This window comes from Lissotriton vulgaris, chromosome 2_1 (genome assembly GCF_964263255.1).
Source record: "Lissotriton vulgaris chromosome 2_1, aLisVul1.2, whole genome shotgun sequence".
Taxonomy (NCBI): domain Eukaryota; kingdom Metazoa; phylum Chordata; class Amphibia; order Caudata; family Salamandridae; genus Lissotriton; species Lissotriton vulgaris.
Genome location: NC_141687.1, coordinates 152,170,103 through 152,190,314, shown reverse-complemented (window position 1 = coordinate 152,190,314; position 20,212 = coordinate 152,170,103). Strand labels below are relative to the sequence as shown.

The 20,212-nt window shown below is 43.7% G+C and overlaps 1 protein-coding gene across 3 annotated transcripts in view; it reads left to right on the top strand.

Annotated features, from left to right (window-relative positions):
- EIF4H (eukaryotic translation initiation factor 4H) overlaps window positions 1-20,212 on the top strand; it is a 221,967-nt gene that overhangs the window by 31,371 nt on the left and 170,384 nt on the right. For all 3 annotated transcript variants that reach the window (XM_086954607.1, XM_086954606.1, XM_086954608.1), the window contains exon 2: window positions 16,430-16,620. In XM_086954607.1, the coding sequence (XP_086810733.1) occupies window positions 16,430-16,620 (191 nt within the window). The remainder of the gene's footprint in view (window positions 1-16,429; window positions 16,621-20,212) is intronic.

Genomic DNA, 20,212 nt, shown 5'->3' with positions numbered 1-20,212 from the left:
TGTCTTTTTTACTTTCAAGCGCTGCAGATAAACCAGATCTGGTACTTGGGAAATGGGGGGCAGTCCTTATTTTACTTATTTTATTAAAGTTGACACTCTCATTGGTGCTGTTGAACATCGTAGTTACAGAACACACCAAGGCTGCCTAGTTCCATCCTACCTCAAGTCCCTTTCCTCCACCACCTCACACTTCCTGTCTTATGAACACCACAGCTGCCTACGCTTGATTCCACCTCAAGCCTATATCTACCCAAATCCAGCTCTCAATCAATTAACGTCAATTAATGTTGTACCAACCTGGACTTGCTATTTTTAGGTCGAGCCTGGGCAGTGCAGTCGCTGCTCTAAGAGGCATGCTGTATTGGACTATAAATTTGAAGCCCAGCCCACTCTCCGCCCATATTTGTCATTGTCCTTCCTAAATGCTGGCTTCCGATTCTTTAATAGGCTTGTTAATCCCTCCTTACTATCGCCTGGTCTTCATTTGTAACCTATGAGGACTGGCCCTTTTACTTCGGTTGTTACGTGGTACGTCTTATTTTAGTCTGTAAGCACTATTTTTAGGTCTCGTGACCTACAATGCGCGCAAGCGCATTGAGGGAACGAGAATTCAAGTGGCGAAAATCATCGTCAAACCAAGGGCTTTCAGCCCCGCGGTTTTCATGCAGTTCACGTGAATCACGTGATTAAACATGCACGCGCATTCACGGCCAGGGCTTCTCCTCCTTTCAGTTTCCCGCTTCTCCTCCCCTAATCATTAATTCCCGTCCGCTCACAGCACATCAAAGGGTTTCGCCCAGCGTGCGCTCTGCGGCTTCTCCTCCCCTATGCCCCCAGGCCGTGTTCCCTCCCCTGCTGCCCCATCCTCACTCATCCCTCGCACCCCCCTCCTCCTTCAGGCCCCCACCATTTGCTTTTGCTTGGTAACGTCGACTTTATTCGAACCTTTTGCTGACCTTTAACTCTCCCCTGCAGGAGGGGCAGCCCAGCCTCGAGGCTGCTCATCTACGGAGTAATCTCTCTGCTTGTGAAATGCTGCTGACCGTATGTCATGACTACAGTAGCCCGGCAGAGACACGTGTGTATTTCCAACCTATTCTTGAATTGCCAATGCTTGTCTGGGTTACGCTGTTGCCTCAGATCACGTTTGAGCTGCCTGACAATGCCAAGCAGTGCTTCTAAGAAGATATCGCTCAGGGCACAAAGTGCACTCTGGAGTTTCAGGTAATTAGCTGCATTCTTCTCTGCAAAGTGACCCTTTTCTTTCACCCGCAGCCTCCTCTCTCCCCCTGCAACGCTCCTGCCTCCCCCCTCACCGTTTGTGACTGAACTAATAGGACGCATTCCAAGCCTTTACCGACTCTTTAAAGGGGTTAGCGCATGACTCCACACCATTTTACGCTTGCAAACTCTGTGACTTTGGAAATCTCAAGAAAATTGCAGGGTTTGCAACCTCAAAATTGTATAGTACATCTGGTTCTTAATAAGGTATAATTTTGACATGCAGCCCCTACTTCTACAGCCAATTTAGTGTTCAAACGGCTCCCTCGGCACAATGTAAACTGCGCTAATCATGCATGTAAAAGGGATCTCTTTTCAGAATCCTTTCATGTAAACAAACCATCTCAAAATCAGCACGAGTTTGTTTTATTTTTTAAAATGGCCATTTTGTTTAGTGCCCTATTGCAGTCAAAGACATAAGAGCAGAAATACATTTGAATGATTCCAATGGTGTATGCTGGCAACAAGCCATCTCTGAGGCTATACTGGCCTGATTATATACTTGGTCGCCACAAGAAATGAGTTACTTTGTGATCGTTTTTCATCAGCAGAAAGTATTCCAATTTTCGTCTACGTATCTGCATTAGAGGAATATTCAGCATTTGAAGGAGCACAAGACCAAGGGCTGAAGAGGCAAGGGCAAGGATGCCTATCTAGTAAAAGGATCAAAACACCCATGGCCAGAGGTATAAAGTAAACCTAAAACCTCTGGGTACCTATGTAGCCACATAAATGCTTCTCGTAAACTTCTAGCTCACAAAACTATTCAGTGGTTACTTAGATAAATAGAACAAATGGTATTCGGAGCTTTATATGTTGTCCCATATTTAAAATCATGAAGTGCTGTGATGCCTCAAAAGCATCTTTTTGCCTGGATCTGCACTTTTTAGGGTTTGGCCTTTACACATATTTAGGTATAGCTTAGCTTCATTCCCCAAAATTCACAATAAAAGGACATATGTATGTGTATTCAAGCAGGCACTTCATCCGTTAGTCTGTTCAAGCATGATTCATATTTGGCTTCTGCCTACGACGTCATTCTCCCATGGGGCTAAGGGTCAGCCGACTTAAGCCATTGACTATGTTCACTGCGAGTGATAACATTTTTTTTTCTGCATATATGCCTGAAAAGTAGTATCTTTCAGTGCCGAGGCTGATGGGCCAATCTCTGCTTACATGTTTTGTGATGGCTTCTTTAAATATTTCTGAGGTGCATTTTCGCCTTGATTTGGAAATTCTAATGCGTATTAACAAAAAATGCAGGCCTACTGAGGCCAACTTATGGAGTTTGACAATGTTTGTATTTAACCTCGGCTAAGTGCTTTATATCTGTCCAGACATTATAATGTATATTCTTTTTGGCTGCTCTGGTCATTTCCCCCCTGCAACAGCGTGTCAACTGGTTGCAGTAGTGGGTAAGTACCTCTGGCTGTCGTTGAGCACTGGGCACTAAAGGCTAGCCTGCGGTGTATTGTAGTGGCTGCCATAGTGGCTGGCTGTAGTTATGTGGATTCCAGGTCCATGAGTGACGGGAGGCACGTACAAATATCTTGTTGTGACTACAGCCATAAACCAAGCGCATGTGTTTAGAATAAGCGTTCATAAAACAGGTTCTGTTAAGTTATTTTCATGTATTTTGATTTATGTTTAACCTAAACAACCTCGTTGGAAGTTTTCACTGGCAGTTGAAAAATATTTTCATTGCTTTTCGTTTAACTCCAAACCTGCAATTATGCCCGTAATAACTGTTTCACAGGTTTGAGGCACATGTAGCAATAGCCTCTTTTGCACTTTGCTGAGTGACATCAGTATGCCTGCACATCTTAAAAGGTGGGATGAGTGGGTTTTTTGCTACTTTTTTGGACCTAATTTGGTGAGCGATTTAACTGGCTACATCGGAATATGTCGAATAGTTTTCCAAGATCGGGTTCAGATTTTTGTTATCGAGTTTTTCTTTTTGGCTAGCCTGGTGTCTGTAGCCCATAAATTCGAGCCTCTCCCAAGTTCACTTTTAATTAGAGGTATCTGTTGTGGGTGAACGATAATTGACCAATAATTTCCTCGTGCAAGTATGAATATAGAACTGACCATAGACACTCCCTCCTTTCGACCTGCCTTCTTCACAAGCACATAGTCCTACTCCATTAGTGTTCTCATCAAGAAACAAGCACTGGCGTTGCCAATAGGTCTCGCAGTAGGAAAGTTGGAGCTATTACAATTGCAAATAACAATGCTTTTTAATTTTGTTTTCATTTTAAAAACATAAAGGGCTTTGTTATTTGCACTTGTAATAGCTCCAACTTTCCTACTGCGAGACCTATTGGCAATGCCAGTTCTTGTTTAATGAGTTTCTCCTACTTCAGGCACTACATGCATTCCTGCAACATTGAGCACACCATGCACTCTTTCACGGGGTGCTTTTACCAAAAAAAGTATTTGTTTGTAAACTCACCCCATACTGCGCTTTCACTTTAATAGTGGCCGCGGACCTTTCTTTAGACGCTGCTCATCTAAAGAAAGGGTTGTGGCCTCTATTAACATGAAAGCGCACCATGGGGCGCTTGTGAACAAGCATTTGTAATGCAATAGGTTTTGCATTTTAGAAACTTTGATCTACTTTTTTTGTAAATGACAATATATTTTATTATTGCAGGTTTTTAAACACATAAATAAAAGGCATTGTCATTTACAATGCCAGTAGCTCAAAATCTCACAAATGCTTGTTGAGGAGGTAGTGGTTTTCATGGTAGTCTGTGAAAGCATTTTGAGGAAGAAATGTTTTCTAGATTTGTGTAATCCATGTTCAAAGTGGGAGGCTGGCATCAAATGATGAAATACACTAGAGGGTCTGGCGAACTTCTGTGACACAATTGTGGACATGTTAGGTTGATTTAAAATGAACCTGGATAGTTGTTGGCCACAAGTAATCTTATATGAGAATAGGTAATAGGTCATTAGACCAGTTTGAGGAAAAAGGCGCTGTGGCATGAGTGTCAAATTGATATCCAATCTTACCAATGTGCTGCTTTTTCTTGTAGTTTTGGAAGCAGTGATTATTGAAATGGATATCATTTGTTGTAAAAATAGAATATTAACTCCTATGTTCATGATGAGCTCAGCATGAGGCACGACCTACATGATATTGAGGGAATGCAGAAAAGGTGCTGCATTTCTGTTATAACAATGGCCTTTATTACTTTTTCCAAGATTGTTCACCTTCTGTACATTAGAGAAGCCAATGAACACAAATCATCATTTTTACTCGCACTTTGGCATAGGTAGGCTTCTATATCAAGTTTTGGCTTAGTGGCAAAGTGGAACTGTTTGCCAACGCTCGTTTTAAGATGTAATCAATGAGTCGGTCTAGCTAAGATTTGAAAGTGCCTCTTTAGTTAATGAGCTGGCACTCCAAAAATCTTCATACCTAGGGCTAATTGTGTTGAAGCAAAATTATAGTTTGTGAACTGGGATCGGGGGAGTTGCCAACTCAGTGAATGGTCCCGAGACATGGACTGGTGTATGGTGGCCGAAAAAACTGCATATTAGCAGGGGCTGTCCCAAGATCCAAATATAAACTTCTGACCACTCGTATCGTATCATAAATTTAGCAGGAGACCATAGTAAGCCCTAATCTGTCATTGTGCCTTTCGCCATCTCTGCATCGGTCTTGCACTCTAAACTTATTGAGTGACCGGACCATTATTCAGATTAAAGTTTGTGGCTTCATGCATACTCAAATAAGACTTGATTTTACTATCTACCGTGCCATGACTTGTGTTCGATCCAACTTGAACAACACATAAGGTGTCGTCTTTGAAAGTTAATTTTGCTGCTTGGACCTGAAGTGTGGCTCAATGATTAGAGCGGCAGACCCTGATGCAGAGGTCTAGCCCAGGACCAGGGTTCAATTCCCCACCTCGGTGGGTCTTGGGCTCAAAAATTCTGCGGACCTGATAATTCTCGCCTTGGTGTCTATTCCAATCATGGAGTCCCACTCTGCAACTCTGGGCAATAGCTTGCTTAATCTCCACAACGGCCCCCACAACGCTAAGGATGCCTGGCCTCCACCTTGGGGGTGCCCAGGAGTGGACGCCTCACAGGGAAAGCCAGGATGGGTTCCCCAGCGGTATTCGTAGAAGCGCCTTGAGACCCTTCCGGGTGAGTAGTGCGCTATACAAGTATCAATTTACATTTTTTACCTCCCTATTTTCTAACCTGAGATTACAACCTTTATTGCTCTAAGCTTTGAAAAAGTCACTGTGTGACAAATAAATGTCCTGTTTTTTGTGTTATGAAGATTGCACAACCCTCCATAAAGAAAATTGTTGTTGAACATATGTCCTTACAGCTTGGACTCTATACTTGGTTTTGTAGTACTGTATGAGTGCTTCGGCGTCCTTTCAAAGAAACTTAATTATTTACAGAATTACAGTTTGCAAAACAATATGCAACTCTCCGTTAAGGACCATACCAGTATTATCAGAGTGCAAATCTTCTACTACAGAGTTTGTCAGACCTTTGCCTAACATAGTAATCTGTGACACGCCATATAATTTTAAAAAACTGACTACTGCCTTTAACATACCATAATACTAATACACATTATAAGACCTTTTGGGTTCAACAAATGTTTTTCACAATAAATAAAGCTGGCATTCTGCCTTTGTCTTAACAGAGCAGACGTATCAAATCTGACTGTTTCCCAATGAAACATTCAGGCCTATAGCCGTAATGTTTTTCATAAAAACTGTCAGGCCTGCTGTATTTCACGTAAACAGACAACCCTCAGCCATGAAATTAGAAATCTGTAGGAAATGTAGTTGACAAAACGGTATTCAAACCCTATCAAATTTCGATTATCCCTTTGCAAATCTCTAATCTGGTGGGTTGGTCTGAAGAGATTATCCAAACACTTGCCATCTACAGTAATCTGTGACATTCCATGTAAGAAAAATCCGGTCTGCAGCCTTCAACACAAAGTCGAAGCAATTCACCCCTAAAAGTCTATTTGCTACGATGAATGCTTTTGCAATAAATAAGTCAGACCTATTATCACTGTTATACATTGTCATAATAAACAGTTTAGGTATATGGCACTTGCCATAATATTTCTAGGAGAACTTATTGGACCTTTAGCCTTAGTTATTGGCAGCCCGCAGGTACAGTCATAAACGTACATTCACAATGGGAGCAATAGGGGGAACAAGGAGTCAGACTGCCCCCTACACAATCAATTATAAACCATACTAGGTCTGACCCCGAAGAAAAATAAATCTCACTAAATGAGCACTAATGACTAATCAGTTCATGGATTGTTAATCAGAACTGTACTGGGAAGGTTCTTTTGAAAAGTAATAACCCCCAGGAGTCTTGAAACAGTGTGAATTATTGCTTGTCGGGGTCAGACCTAGTATTGTTAATAACAGTCAAAAACGTAACTAATCTATGCTAAATTAACAAATGATATGCAACTAGTTTAACAAGCATTTGCAATGCATAAGGCCTCGCATTAGGAAAGTTTGAGCTATTGGTATTGTAAATGACACTTTTTATTTGTGTTGGTTTTGAAAATAGCAAAAATAGCTTTGTCATTTACAATGCTAATAGTTATAACTTGTGACACATATAGCATTTGTAATGCAATGTGTTGTATTCACGTGACTTAGATGTATTGATATTACAAATAACAATGGCTTTTAATTTTTTTAATAATTAATACTTAAATAAAAGTTATTATAATTTGAAATGGCAATAGCTTAAACTTTTGCAAATAACCTTTGTGAAGAATATGTTCAGTGTATTTTATTGTGACGAAAATCCAAGAACCGAAGTGAAATACTAACCTCTTTTTGTGACATTTGTAATAAAGCTTGAAACATTGAGAGAACATATTTGACCCAGTTGTTGTTGAATGGTTGCACAGATTGATGCTGTGGTGGCGCTGAGTTATGTTGTGGTGGTGACTAGTGATGCTGTGGCATTCAATGATCCTGTGGTAGCGCATAGTGATGTTGTTGTGCCCCTTTGTGATGCTGTGATGCTGTGGTGATGTGATAGAGTGAGTGGGATAGATAGATAGATAGATAGAGTGAGGGCGACAGATCCTCCTATGCTTTGTTTTGCTATCCTATGCTGGTGAGTGTTTTTGAGGGGTAGTGAGGGGTAGTGAGGGGTAGTGAGGGCGTGTGAGGGGTGGTGAGGTCGTGTGAGGGGTGGTGAGGTCGTGTGAGGGGTGGTGTGGGTGGGGGTGAGGGGTCAGGGGGTGAGGGTGAGTGTCTCCAATGAATGTCGCTGCTTTGCCTTCTTTGAAAATGTTCAGTGCTGCAAATGGAGCATGCCGCCCTAATTATCACAGCATGATGCCCCAAAGTGATAATTATCAAAGCATGCAGAAAGGCGCCCCACGCTGCTGGAGCACTCAACTGCACATTAATTATAGTTGAGCGCTCCAGCAGCCTGGAGCGCCTGTTGACATGCTGTGATAATTGTTACTTGCGGTGCACAAGCTGTTCCACTGTGAAGCACGTTCACAGACCTGAATCGGCTCGTGCACAGGTCTGTCTCCAGGTCTGTCTCCCTTGGAGGCAAACACGGTGACTATAATTCTCGTTGGCGGCAGCGCTTCGTGCTGCAACGCCAGCGAGACCTAAAAATGACCTGACCTAAAAAGACCTAACTTATCACACGAAAATCTCATACTCAAAGTTTTTGAGGTGTAGTGGCAACCATATCCTTTCCTACTACTTTAATGTTTGCGATTTCATGTAACACAGTAGCAGTCTACAGCAAGCGTCTCCAGACTTTTCTGTAGTGAGAGCTGCTTCTGATTAGTGAAAATCGTAACCTACTGAAACACATGCATTTTTACTATACCCCTTCCCCACCCACCCACACACACAGCTTCATTGACTTTAAGCCAGATCCTATGGTATAAACAAAAAACTTTAACTAGGGGCATTATGACAGGTCTGCGAATGAGAGCGTTGCCTTTGGGGGTGTATGAATGGGATACATGTGTATCGGTGACTGGGGGCCTGTGTCATGTGCTTGTGGCACAGGACATACCTTTTGCCATATGTGTCACCTTCTTCATGTATCGAACTTACAACCCTTTTTAGGTCTCGCCTGGAATAGCATCCGAAGGATGCGTACGGCGGAGACTTATAGCTGCCCGTCTCGGGGGAATGAGGGACAAAAGGGTGCCACGCGCTTCTCTTGTGCTGGATTTGACTGCGTGCACGCGCACCCACACTCATGCATGCGCACATACACAGCCACATGCATACACAGGCACACACTAGCGCACCTACACACAGACTCCCCCAACCCCCCCCCCCCCCCCCACACACACACACACACAGACACACACCTTCCTGCGCACACACGCGTGTACACCCCCCCCCCCTCCCCGGGCTCTTTTGGCGTGTTCCGTGTCTCCTCTGCAGCGCTGGTCGGGCACTCACCGGGCTGTTGCTGGGGATCGGGCTCTTCTCTGCGGCAGTCTAGTCTCGTTGCGGCACCAGGGGGCAGGACTACACTTCCGGGGCTCCCTCCAGCATCTGGGACGCTCGCAACACTCTGGCTGTTTTGCTGTTGGCAGCCCCGGGACTCTCCTCAACTCATGGGAGCCCCGGGCTGCGGAGATTCCATTAGTCGGCCGACTTCACTTCTTCCTCGGCGGCGGGCGGGACTTCCTGCCGGATTGCAGGCCCCGCCCCCGTCTCGGCCAAAAGTGCCTGGCTTCCGGTTTTCACGGAGCAGGGCTGCGGCGGTGATTTATTTCGGGGGCAAGATCTGACTGAGTGCAGTCAGGAGAGGCCAGGAGTCGGCCAAGAGTTTGAGGCGGCGGCCGGCCCATAAACAGAATAGCTCACCTCGAAACTGTGTGTCACATTGTAGACTGTCAGCCAAGTGTAAAGCATCTGCACATTTACATTTTTAGCGGCAGCGTGTTTTCAGCTGCCAGTTACACACTGCTAGCTTAATTCTGCTCTGGCTCTAGGCTGCAGCCCGTGGGCTGTGACCTTTAGAGTGTACCGCAGTCTGAGGCTGTATTGCCCAAATTCAATGGTTTGCAGTGGTGGCGACTTGTGGGAATGCTGCGTCGGAGGTATGTGAGTGCACATTTAGATAACCATGCGTATATATTGTGGTACAGGTGATGTCACAATTTCAGGTGCACGTACATAAGATACAGAGTGGGTGCACTGCAAGTTTCATGCTATCCTCACATGCAGCGATGCCAGGAGCATGAGTGCACATTCGTCAAACTCAGATGTGTTGAGGTCGATGCACAGATTGTTGTCTATGACTGCATATACATTGAAGAATGTGAATTCAGTGCATTTCAGGTGAATGAGTGCAGGCCGTGAGCTTGTCGCCACGAACACTATGTACATAGTGTTGCCTGGCAATTGACTCCTCTGCGAGTACACCTTAGTTTCAGCATATACTACTTCACCCCCTCGGTCAAACAGCTGTGAAATGCCACTCCTTGTGTTTGGCCAGTTGGAGAGCTGTTCTCATGGCGACCATTGGGAGAGCAGACAAGCTTTTATAGGCATCTCTGCTGAGGAACGACCTCAAAAGATCTGACTGCCTCCGTTGCCCTGTTGTAATAAGAGGCCACTTGTTGGCCGCTCAAGTCTGATAATTCAGAACTTCTGACATAATTATAATTTACAACATTAATAGTAATGTGCAGAAGGGGACAATATCACCTTTATGTGAACAGCGCTAGTGATTAAGGGGTATTTGAAATGCTAAACCCCTCATAGTTGCAGAGGAAATAAAAGCAAGCTTTAGCAACGGAAGTATTTTATGATCATTATCTTCAGCTCTGACAAATATTAAAAAATACATGCTCACAGCAGTGTAATTCAAATTGATTGCTCTGCCTGTATTAACCGCTGATAAGATTCCAAATTAAATGTGTAATGACAGCAAACTTTTCGGTGTTTTAAAATAGTCCCTCATGAAGTTAAAAGGAGGAGGGAGGGGTGGAATTTCTGCTAATTGTTTTTCCTCATCTTCATTGCTTAATTTTGCTCATGAGAAAGTGTCACTCATAGTTGTTGAGATGTCACTCATAATTACACTGAAATTATGGAAATGTCACACTAAGCAATCTGAAACCTTGGCAGCTATGCAAGAGGGGTAGGCACCCTCGAATTAAAATATAATTATATATGCGAGGTGGGCACTCGCAAGGGACCTAAAAACAGGTCCCTTAAATATTTAGATAAAGTGCACTCGAGGCACTCTGGGCAAATGCCGGGTGGGCACCGGCCTGGTAACAAAGCGCTCTCAAGCGTATAAGCATTTGCAATGCAATAGGTCTCGTTCTGACTATCTATTTTGACTGGTCCAGGATTCTGCAGGTAGTCCTGTCAACTGACCTTAGTGCTAATTTGTGAGCCTTCTTAACTCCTAGGCTTGCTTGAGTCCTTTGTTCTTCCCCACCAGAGTGTCTTTTACTCTATGAAAAATCTCTCACCTTGTCCCTCTTATTTGCAGATACTGATGACAACCATTGTGGGTTCTTTGTGCTGTAGTTCTTTAAATGTTCGCTAAATTCTAGGTTTGCAGACCTAAATAAGTTGCACAGATACAAGGTGAAGGTCAGTCTGATCGTATTACAAAAAAACCCCTATTGCTCGAAGGGAACCGTTCACCAGATGTAGATAGCTTGCCTAACACATATCTACATCCTGGTGAACGGTTCCCTTCGAGCAATTGGTTTTTTTTGGTCCTACAATCAGACTGACCTTCTCCTTGTATCTGTGCAAGTCTTTGATTAGGGGTATGGAGTAAAGTTGGTCTATAAATACTATCCTCTAGACCCTCCCACACATTTTTCTATCGACCTAAATAAGTGAACAATTGATGAAAAGTTAATAGTCTCTTGGTGATTATATTGAGATACTCCATTGTGTTTATATGTTCGGTTTAGTGCTCCCAAATGTTAGCAGTTGAACATTATATAAACTGTACAGAAACTTCTGTTCTGCATTTTGTTGGTTATGTGCTCTTGTACATTCGAGCTTTTTAGGTCTCGTGGCGTTGAACAGCGCGTAAGCGCTGTCTCGCCAGAGATCTATTGTCGCTGGGTCTGCTTCCCAGGAGACAGCACCTGGCCGCGCGCATTGCCTCTGCAAGGAGGCGATTTGAGCGGGCCACGCGCTCGCGAACGCGCTCAGCTGCTGTCTCCTGGGAAGCTCCAACACCACACACGCATGCGCATAAACAGACACACACACACGAGCGCCCATGCACGCACCCACCCACACATACAGAGAACCCACCCCCGCCGTCTCATACACACACCACACACACACACACACACACACACACACGTGTACCGAGCGCCCGCCCACTTACCGCCACTCCGGAGTTCAGCCGCCACCGCGGGGCTCTCTCTAGGGCATGGGAGCCCCGCGTCACCAGCACTGCTTCTCTCCGTGGGCGCGGCTTCTCTCCGTGGGCACGTGCGCGGGCTTCCGAAGCCGGGTGCCCCGCCCCACTGTAAGTTTAGTTTTCGCTAACGTTTTGTTGATGAAATGTAATGAGGACTTCAGTAAACTTTTACTTCAGGAAATGTCGCCAGCATATTTATGAAGGCACAATTTATTTGTAAAGGTAATCGGCGGACCTGAAAAGTTTTACGGGTGCTTGCATTTATGCTCAAGTGTTGCTTTATGGACGTATTGGTAATCAGTTCACGTGCTGAACGTTAATGGTGCGCAATGCCCACTGATACTGCAGTTTCTGAGTAGCGTCTTTCCTCCAGTATCGTGTTGAATATTGCCCTCTGCTGGTTTATCTGTGCTTAGCTTAACTACGTTGTTTAAAAGTCATTTCATGCAAAAGCTATATAAAAAAATACAGAGCTTTTAGCTTTATGTAAACATATACGGTAAATCTCGAATTGAGTTATAGGGTTTGTGCACCTCGCACATGCTTGTTGAAGCGTTAACATTTAAATAGTCATTTATGTGGAGTGCATCTGGTAAACGCCCTCCTTAGCATTCTCCCTCCCTTTGTCCCCGCCTCTGTATCGTATCTGGCATTCCTGTCCAGTTAGTGATCGTAGCGCCCCGCGATCTGTGCTTCTTCTTCTTCTTCTTCTTCTTCTTCTTTTTTTTTTTTTTTTGTATTTCCTTCTATACTCTCAGTATGTGCTTTCTCCTCCCACTTTGGTTTAAGCAAGTTTCCCGCAGCCATTCCCTAGTCTGCCCGACCCCTCACTCCTTACACCCTTCCTGCACAGGTCCCACAGGCGCCTTCAAGGTAGGGGCTTCACATCTGCATTTATATTTTTAAAAAGCTGCATGTGTAAAATCATTTCTAGTAAATGGCGGAATAATTGCCTACAGACCAATTGGTAGGAGTACTACATATATTGTGAAAAACAATATCAAAAGCAATACCAAAAGCTCAAACTTAAATACTGCGAGACCTAGTGCATTGCAAATGCTTGTTTTAAATAGAAGAAATTTGTTCTGCAAATGTGTTTATAATCTAGAACGTTTTTCTGCACTTTAATTTCTCCACCTTAAATTAATGGCGGTACTTTTCATTTATAAACATGACACCTTGTCTACCAGCCACTGAGAGCAAGATGCCTGCTGTGTCAAGGCGAGACTTTGAAATGAAAGAAAATTCAAATAAAGATATAGCGCTCATTCTTCCCGAATATGCTCCTCTAGAGTGCAGGCTATCAAAGGGAGAGCTGACGAAAAAAAACTATTTCCTCAGTTTACAAAACTAGCAATTTTGTACCATATAACCTGAAGAGGCAAAGCACTAAGTGGGAATCTGAGTTTGGGGAAATGGATGATCTAGATTGGGATACAACTTTAATGCACTCAAAAGAAGTGGCGATCAAGTCCATATTGAAACTCATCCATTTGAAAGTTATTCACAGGGTTTGTTTTGACCCCGCAAGCTAGCGCAGAATCGGGAAGGCAATGTCTCCGGAGTGTCTGAGGTTTAGGGGCCAGAGAGAAGACTTCCCACCTACCCTGTGCGCTGCCCAACCATGGATACATACTTGAAGAAAGTAGTGCACAAACTAGGTAAGGTGGTGTGGGCATTACTCCCTGCCAATCCCAAAGTTGTCCTTATGGGTATACCCAACAATGCTGATATTCCCCTCAGTGAGGCTGCTCCTGTGTAACCTGGGACTAGTAGTAGCAAAGATGGATGTGGCAAAACAGTGGGGGACCCTTGAATCGCCATCTGTCGGAATGGAGGAAGGGAATGGACCTGTACAGTACTTCTGAGAAGGTCACCTATAGCACCCACATAAGATTCGTAAAGTCTAGGGTGGGTGGATTGACTATCACGATCTTAATGTTTCAAATGAGTAATTTGGTACTCCACCCAATTAAGGCTGATATGTTTACCCATATGGATTGTAACGGCCTATTGTTTTTTTGATCACTTACCTGTTCTCAGTATAACTTTGCTGAAAAATGTAATGGTTGAAACCTGTCTGTACTCGCCTGTAATGTTAATTGGCTGACATGGGTACGTGTTTGTGGCCATCTGTGTTGCTCTCAAAAAATAAATATTACAAAACAATTTACATTGAGTCAACTTAAACATTAAGGTACTTTTTTTTCATTTAACTTTTATCCCATTTAAAAGCATTCAGATACCTTTATTTCTCACTTGAATATAGACTTGACAAGGACTTTTATTTAAGAGTTAAATACCTCGGTGCTTCAGTTCTTTCAGCTCTGTGCACCAGCCTGGGTCATAAATCTGACTGAACTTTACCTGCTTGGTTTTGATATGTAAAATAAATATAACCTTCCATTAATGTTAAAAGGAAAATGTGACCCTGCTGACTATTTAAAAATGAACTCCAGTTTGCAAGCTTGTCTGCGAGCTACTAGTGGCTTGTGAACGACTGGCTGGAGACAGCTGGCTTACAGCTTTTGTTACAGTGTTATAACAATCAATCCTTTAACACATGTTCACTTCAATGTGAATGATCCCGAAATAGAGAGATAAAATTTGCCCTTGACTTGGGAATGGGCTTTCATTTTCTTTAGAAGGCAACGTAATTGTTGCTGTATAAAATCTTTGTGGATAATAGTTGTGATTTGAATGACAAGTCTTTTGGGTAGTAGGAACCACTGCACGTTCTTCAGAGTGGGCTGTGAACCTGTTCATCTGTTAGTCTTGACAACTATTATCCTAGGTGCATTCATAAAAAATGAAATTCTTGCAGGCAAACAGTATATTTGCAATGTCTGCATAAAAGATTATTAGTCATGTACATTTTTCATTCTTAAGAGAACACTATCTTAAAAGGTTGTAACCTTTGAATATCTTGCTGAAATAGTTAGTTTATTCTACAGCACTGAATGTTTTCAGTTTTTCGAGATTTGTAGTTTATTGGCTGAGGTTTGTAACCCTCATAGGTGTATCCTTTTCTCTGTTTCAAAAAAAGGCCAACTGGTCTGGAAGGTAAACAGTTTTTTATGCTTCTAGTGGAAGTGGTCTGTCGCCCAGCTGTTAATGTCACTAGATTGGTAATGCAATATAATCTAATAAATACCTTGAATCTTGTGAAAGCACTGAATGGGCTGTGCTTGAGTGCAGTTACCCTCCAGACTTGCATGATTTGTACATCCATTGTGCTCAGGCAAATTAGTGTCTCTTCTTGAGAGTTAAGCAATGACCCCCTCTTCACAACAGGAAACACCATCACCTTCAACCACACCACCGAACTCCCATGGACCACCACAGATGCGTCCACTTCGCCCTCAGAACACCTACCATCCACAGACACCAGCACCTGCTCCCACGAAGAAACTGGACCAGAATCACCGATGACCAGCTCACCTCCTCACTCAGCAAGACTACCCCCAACACCACAGCCCGAACCCTGCACAGATGGACCTCTGACAGCGCCAACCCTATAGCCCCCCTCAAGAAAAACACCCACGCCTAGAAAGCCAGATGGTTACCACCGATCTTCGAGAGTCCAGACGCACCTGCTGTCGTCTCAAAGACCTGGAGAAACGCCAAATCCCCAGAAGCACACAACCACTTCAGATATGCTTCCAATGCCCATCACCAACTCACCAGGAAAACAAGGAAAAAAGAGATTGAAGACAGAATCTCCACACACGCACACGACCATCTCCACACGACCACAAAGAACTCTTCAACATCAAGGCATTCGTCCAACCTACCAGCGAGTCTACTGACATCCACCTTCACAAGACCTTTGCACAAACTCAGCACCTTCTTCCACCACAAAATCAAGAACATCTACGACAACTTCGACTAAGACGACCACCACATTGAACCCCCACCAACCACTCCGACACTCTGAAGCCAGCGATTGACAACTGGACAGCCCTCACCACGAAGACACACTGAAGTCGATGAAGTCGATCCACTCCGGGGCCCCCACGGACCCCTGCCCCCACCACTTCTTTGAGTCACGACCCCATTGCACCCAAGCTCCGCCACACAATCAACCACTCTCTGGCGACCGCTTCGTTCCCCGACGACTGGAAACATGCCACGGTCAACACCCTCCTGAAGAAACTCTCGGCAGACCCCACCGATCTCAAACTACAAACCCATCTCCCTGATCCCGTTTCCAGGGAAAGTTGTCAAAGGCCATCAACAGCCAAGTAGACACTATAATTGAAGAGCACAACATCCTCGACCCCCGCCCAATCCGGCTTCAGAAAAAACCACAGTACGGAAACCACCCTCCTCACCGCAACAGACGACATCCGCACCCCACTGAACAAAGGAGAAACAGTAGCCCTCATCCTCCTTGACCTTTCAGCGGCGTTCGGCACAATATCCCACTGCACCCTAATACGCAGACCTTACAGGTGAGTGGTTACACTTAACAAACGCTTGCTTGATTGCTTGATGTTCCTTCGGGAGCCGTTAGTTGAAAAAGGAAAGGGGTAGCGGATCAAAATTTGTCATATGTGGATTTTCACTCAATCGAGTACTATTTTACCTCTGCCCGTTATTGAGGGTAATTTTATCTGAATCAACTAATTCTGATGCCTTTTTGTTACTTATGAAATATTCATTAGCTTGTTCAGCCGAGTCTGTCACTCATTTTTTACAATTAAAGTATTTCTCTGCTCTGTTTTTATAGGTCTCGCCGTGGGGATATGGGTTCCAGTGGTCCACGGCAACAGAAAGATCTACCTACAAGCCCACCGTACACAGCATATGTAGGAAATCTACCCTTCAATACAGTACAAGGAGACATAGATGCAATCTTTAAGGAACTCAGTGTAAGAAGTGTACGGCTAGTAAGAGACAAAGAAACAGACAAATTTAAAGGTATGTGTTTTAAATATGTGTATTAATTGCAGGAGCTCATACATGATGTCTGGATTTCCTTTGCCAGGCATTCTAGGTCTTCATGACATTGGGTGGAGTGATTCTCAAACTAGAATCTAGAATTAAGTCAGTGCACAACAATCGGTAATGGTTCACAGAGTGTACCACAAGCTTCATTTCTTGAGCAAAGTGTTTTATTTTGGTCTAAACTGGTTTATGCAAAGTTCTTTTCTTCCCTCATGCTTTCTCTCTGTATGGTATGTTTAGTCACACAGCACTTGACAATGTAGCATAGGAATGAAACCTGGTATGCGTACCACGTTCTGCATAACACTATTGTCGCAATTACACTTTTAAAACATTTTTTTATAAGTCTCTTATTGCAGAAATAAAAGCCATGCAAAAGTAATATAAGGTGCATTACAGTTTCAGTCTTATTCATCAATCTCAGTACAGAAGTACAGCTATTATCACAAGGATCCAAGGGATCAACAATGCAGTCGCGTGTTATGTACAGTACATCGTAAGTGACAGGTTACTCACTTTCCGGGTCTGCTGAAAATGGGGGAGCGTCGCTGAAAAGGTACATATCATCCCTCTACTCACATTCCACTGACCCCAGATCCTAGTCCATTTTTGTGGGCAGCCTCTGCGTTCGTATATGACCCTCTCTGCTTGCATGCACCAGTCCATATCTTACTCCCAATCCGAACCGTGGCCTTGCCGCCCCCTTCCATGTCCTCGCAATGTTCCGCTTCGCAACGATGCATCCCAGGGAGGCCCAGATTCTCTCTGTTCTAGACACTTCGTTGGCCTCCCAGATATTAAGAAGACCTAGACGGGGTGAAACCTCCAGAGTTTTGACAAATTGATGAGGTCGCTGATGTAACCTTTCCGCAGTATGTCTGGAGGATCGGACAATCCCACCACTGATGTAGATAAGTGCCAGGTTGACCACACCCTCTGGGACAGTTTGAGGAATCCAAAGTACCCATTTTGACAAGCACCGAACTGGTGTAATGGGCTCTGTGTAGCAGTTTAAGTTGGATGAATTTAAAACTGGATCGAATGGCCACTTTGCTGGAGGGAGCCAAAGCCTCATGCCAGTCATCACAAATATCCCCAACATCGTCCACCCATTTTGCACGCGTTTTCCCCAAAGTGTCCAGTGCATTATTTAATATTTTATGATATGTTAATGAAATGGCTTTTTCGTGGCGATCATCATCTAACAATCTGTCCTCTAGGTGCGAGGAGACCAGCAGGTCTGTATCTTAAGGTATAACTTTTTGTAGTGCACTGCATGCTTGAAGATGTTTAAATGTTTTTCCACTATGTAGTTGGTAATCCTGCTGGAGATCACTGAACGGGATCACCTGTCCTCCTGCCCATAGATTGCCCACCCTCGTGAGGCCAATCAAGTCTCATTTATAGAATCTGTGTTGGAGCGATAACATTCCCACCCGGTATGAATCAAGCAACGGAGTGACCTGTGTGATCTTGGCCTTCCACCTCAATGCGGCGGCTGCAGAGTGCCAAAGATAGATTGTGGAGGAGGCAGTAGTGTATTTCGGGACCTGTTTCTTCCCTCTATAAAGTGCACTAAGATGGTTGCCTGGGACCATATTGTGTCTGTTCATTCCACTGTTGTGGGGATTCTGCTCATACACAGAACTGTGCAAAGACCCAGGATCTCAGTGAATTGGGGTGTACCAAAAAGCTCACTACCGTAACTAGAACCCCAAACCGACAGGCATCAGTGTCTCATTAGCTCTCCGTCCTATAGCGAAGCTACCAATGATTAGACAACCCAGAACATGCGACTTAGGTTACTCACAGGAATTGTGGGAATCAACAACACTCTTTTGTTTGTTATTCTCATACCAGTCCTCAAAGTGAGTAAATAGAGACACGGTAAAGTTTAAAATGTTTATTTTAACAACGTGCTCCAAGATGCAGTATTTTTGCTAACATAGCAGGCATATGATTAAAATAATAAGATCAGCAGTGTTACAATTCCATAAAACACAAAGGGAGGAAATGTATTATCATGATAGTGGAAACCGGTCCTATAGTTCCTTATGTACCATCCTACCCTGCTAGGAACTCCGTTTTATAATCGTTCTCTTAGGCTTGAATGGGGAAACCCATACCTCCAAGATCAGCAGAAGTGAATCACATCCGGATCAGCGAGAATTCTCCAAGTGCCCTAATTATGCATGCAGTGCAATATTAAAGGCGTTGCAGAGCCCCAAATCCAGAGCAGCAATCCAGGCAATGGAAAACAGGCTGCACGCATGTGAAGTAGTGTAGCCTATGGATTGTCCTTCTGTTTTTCCTAAAGGTGGCCCGAGATAGCGTTCCATAGTATTCAAGCAAGCGGGACAGGTTGTCTTGCGACACAGACTGCAGCCATTTTTGAGCAAGCAAATTAACAGCAGTGCACCGGCAGCCAAAGCGAGAATTAACGGTGAACTGCCGAAGAGGCTAGAAAAAAATGCAAGTATCACACCAAATACAGTTTGGAACCAAAACGCAAGGCCAGAGCTTACTACTTTATTTAATGCCTCGTCTACCTCAGGCTTGGCTAATTTTTTTTTAGAGTGAATCAAAGCGCCAAAATGCAGTGGGAGATCAGTATTCAAAAACGCATACACTTCACTGCAGGTGTTTGCCACGTGAGGGACAAATGTTTCACGGTATGAAGTTAGGGCAACTTCTTTCTGTAACAATAGAGCCTTATTCGACTAATCTTGTTGAACTCTGCTTTCAAGGTCGGCATGGAAGGCTGGATGGACATATCAAGCTTCCCATGCGAAGGCGGGAAAAGCACATTCTTACAGCAGACTACACGTTAGGAGACGATTACAATGTACGGAATCCCTGCCAGCATACCATAGCAATCTTCATGATTTGAAAGTAAAAAGCTACCGTTAGCTAGCAACATGAAAGTTGTTATTGCTGGGACTGGATTACCCTTTAAAATGCAGGCTTAGTTTGGAGATTGTGTGTTACACCAGCCGTGCAGTTGTATGTTCTTGCTAGTGAGTGATTTGGTGTAGAAATGCACTCTTCGCCTTTTAAATAAACCTCTTTACCCTCCCTCAGGCATCTATAAGTAAATGGTAGAGACCAAACTTCATGGAGCTAGGCGCTTCCCAATGGTTCATATCTGCCTATGGCATAAGGTTTCATGCATGAACTGAATTTAAATAGGGGGAAAGGCAGCGTTATTAATCCACGAATGAGCCATAAAGCTGAATTACTTTCTGCAACAGAAAAAGGTAAAGTTTCCAACTTTTCAATATGCAAAAGTGAATATGCAGTATACTTCATAGACATAAATTGCTGTTTTTCAGTCAAATTAAACAGTAAAAGTACTTTCCGAGATTTTAAGGTTTGTAAAGTCAAAGCAAACTGCATAATAGAACGTAATTGATTTTGACCATGGTAGAAAACAGACACTTCATCCCGAACAATATCAACAACAGATGAAACAATATTATCCAATGTGTAAATTCGGGACGAAAGGGTATTAATGCTGTTAACAACTGCAAGCACATTTTCTAAATTGGCCTGATCGATAGCTCTT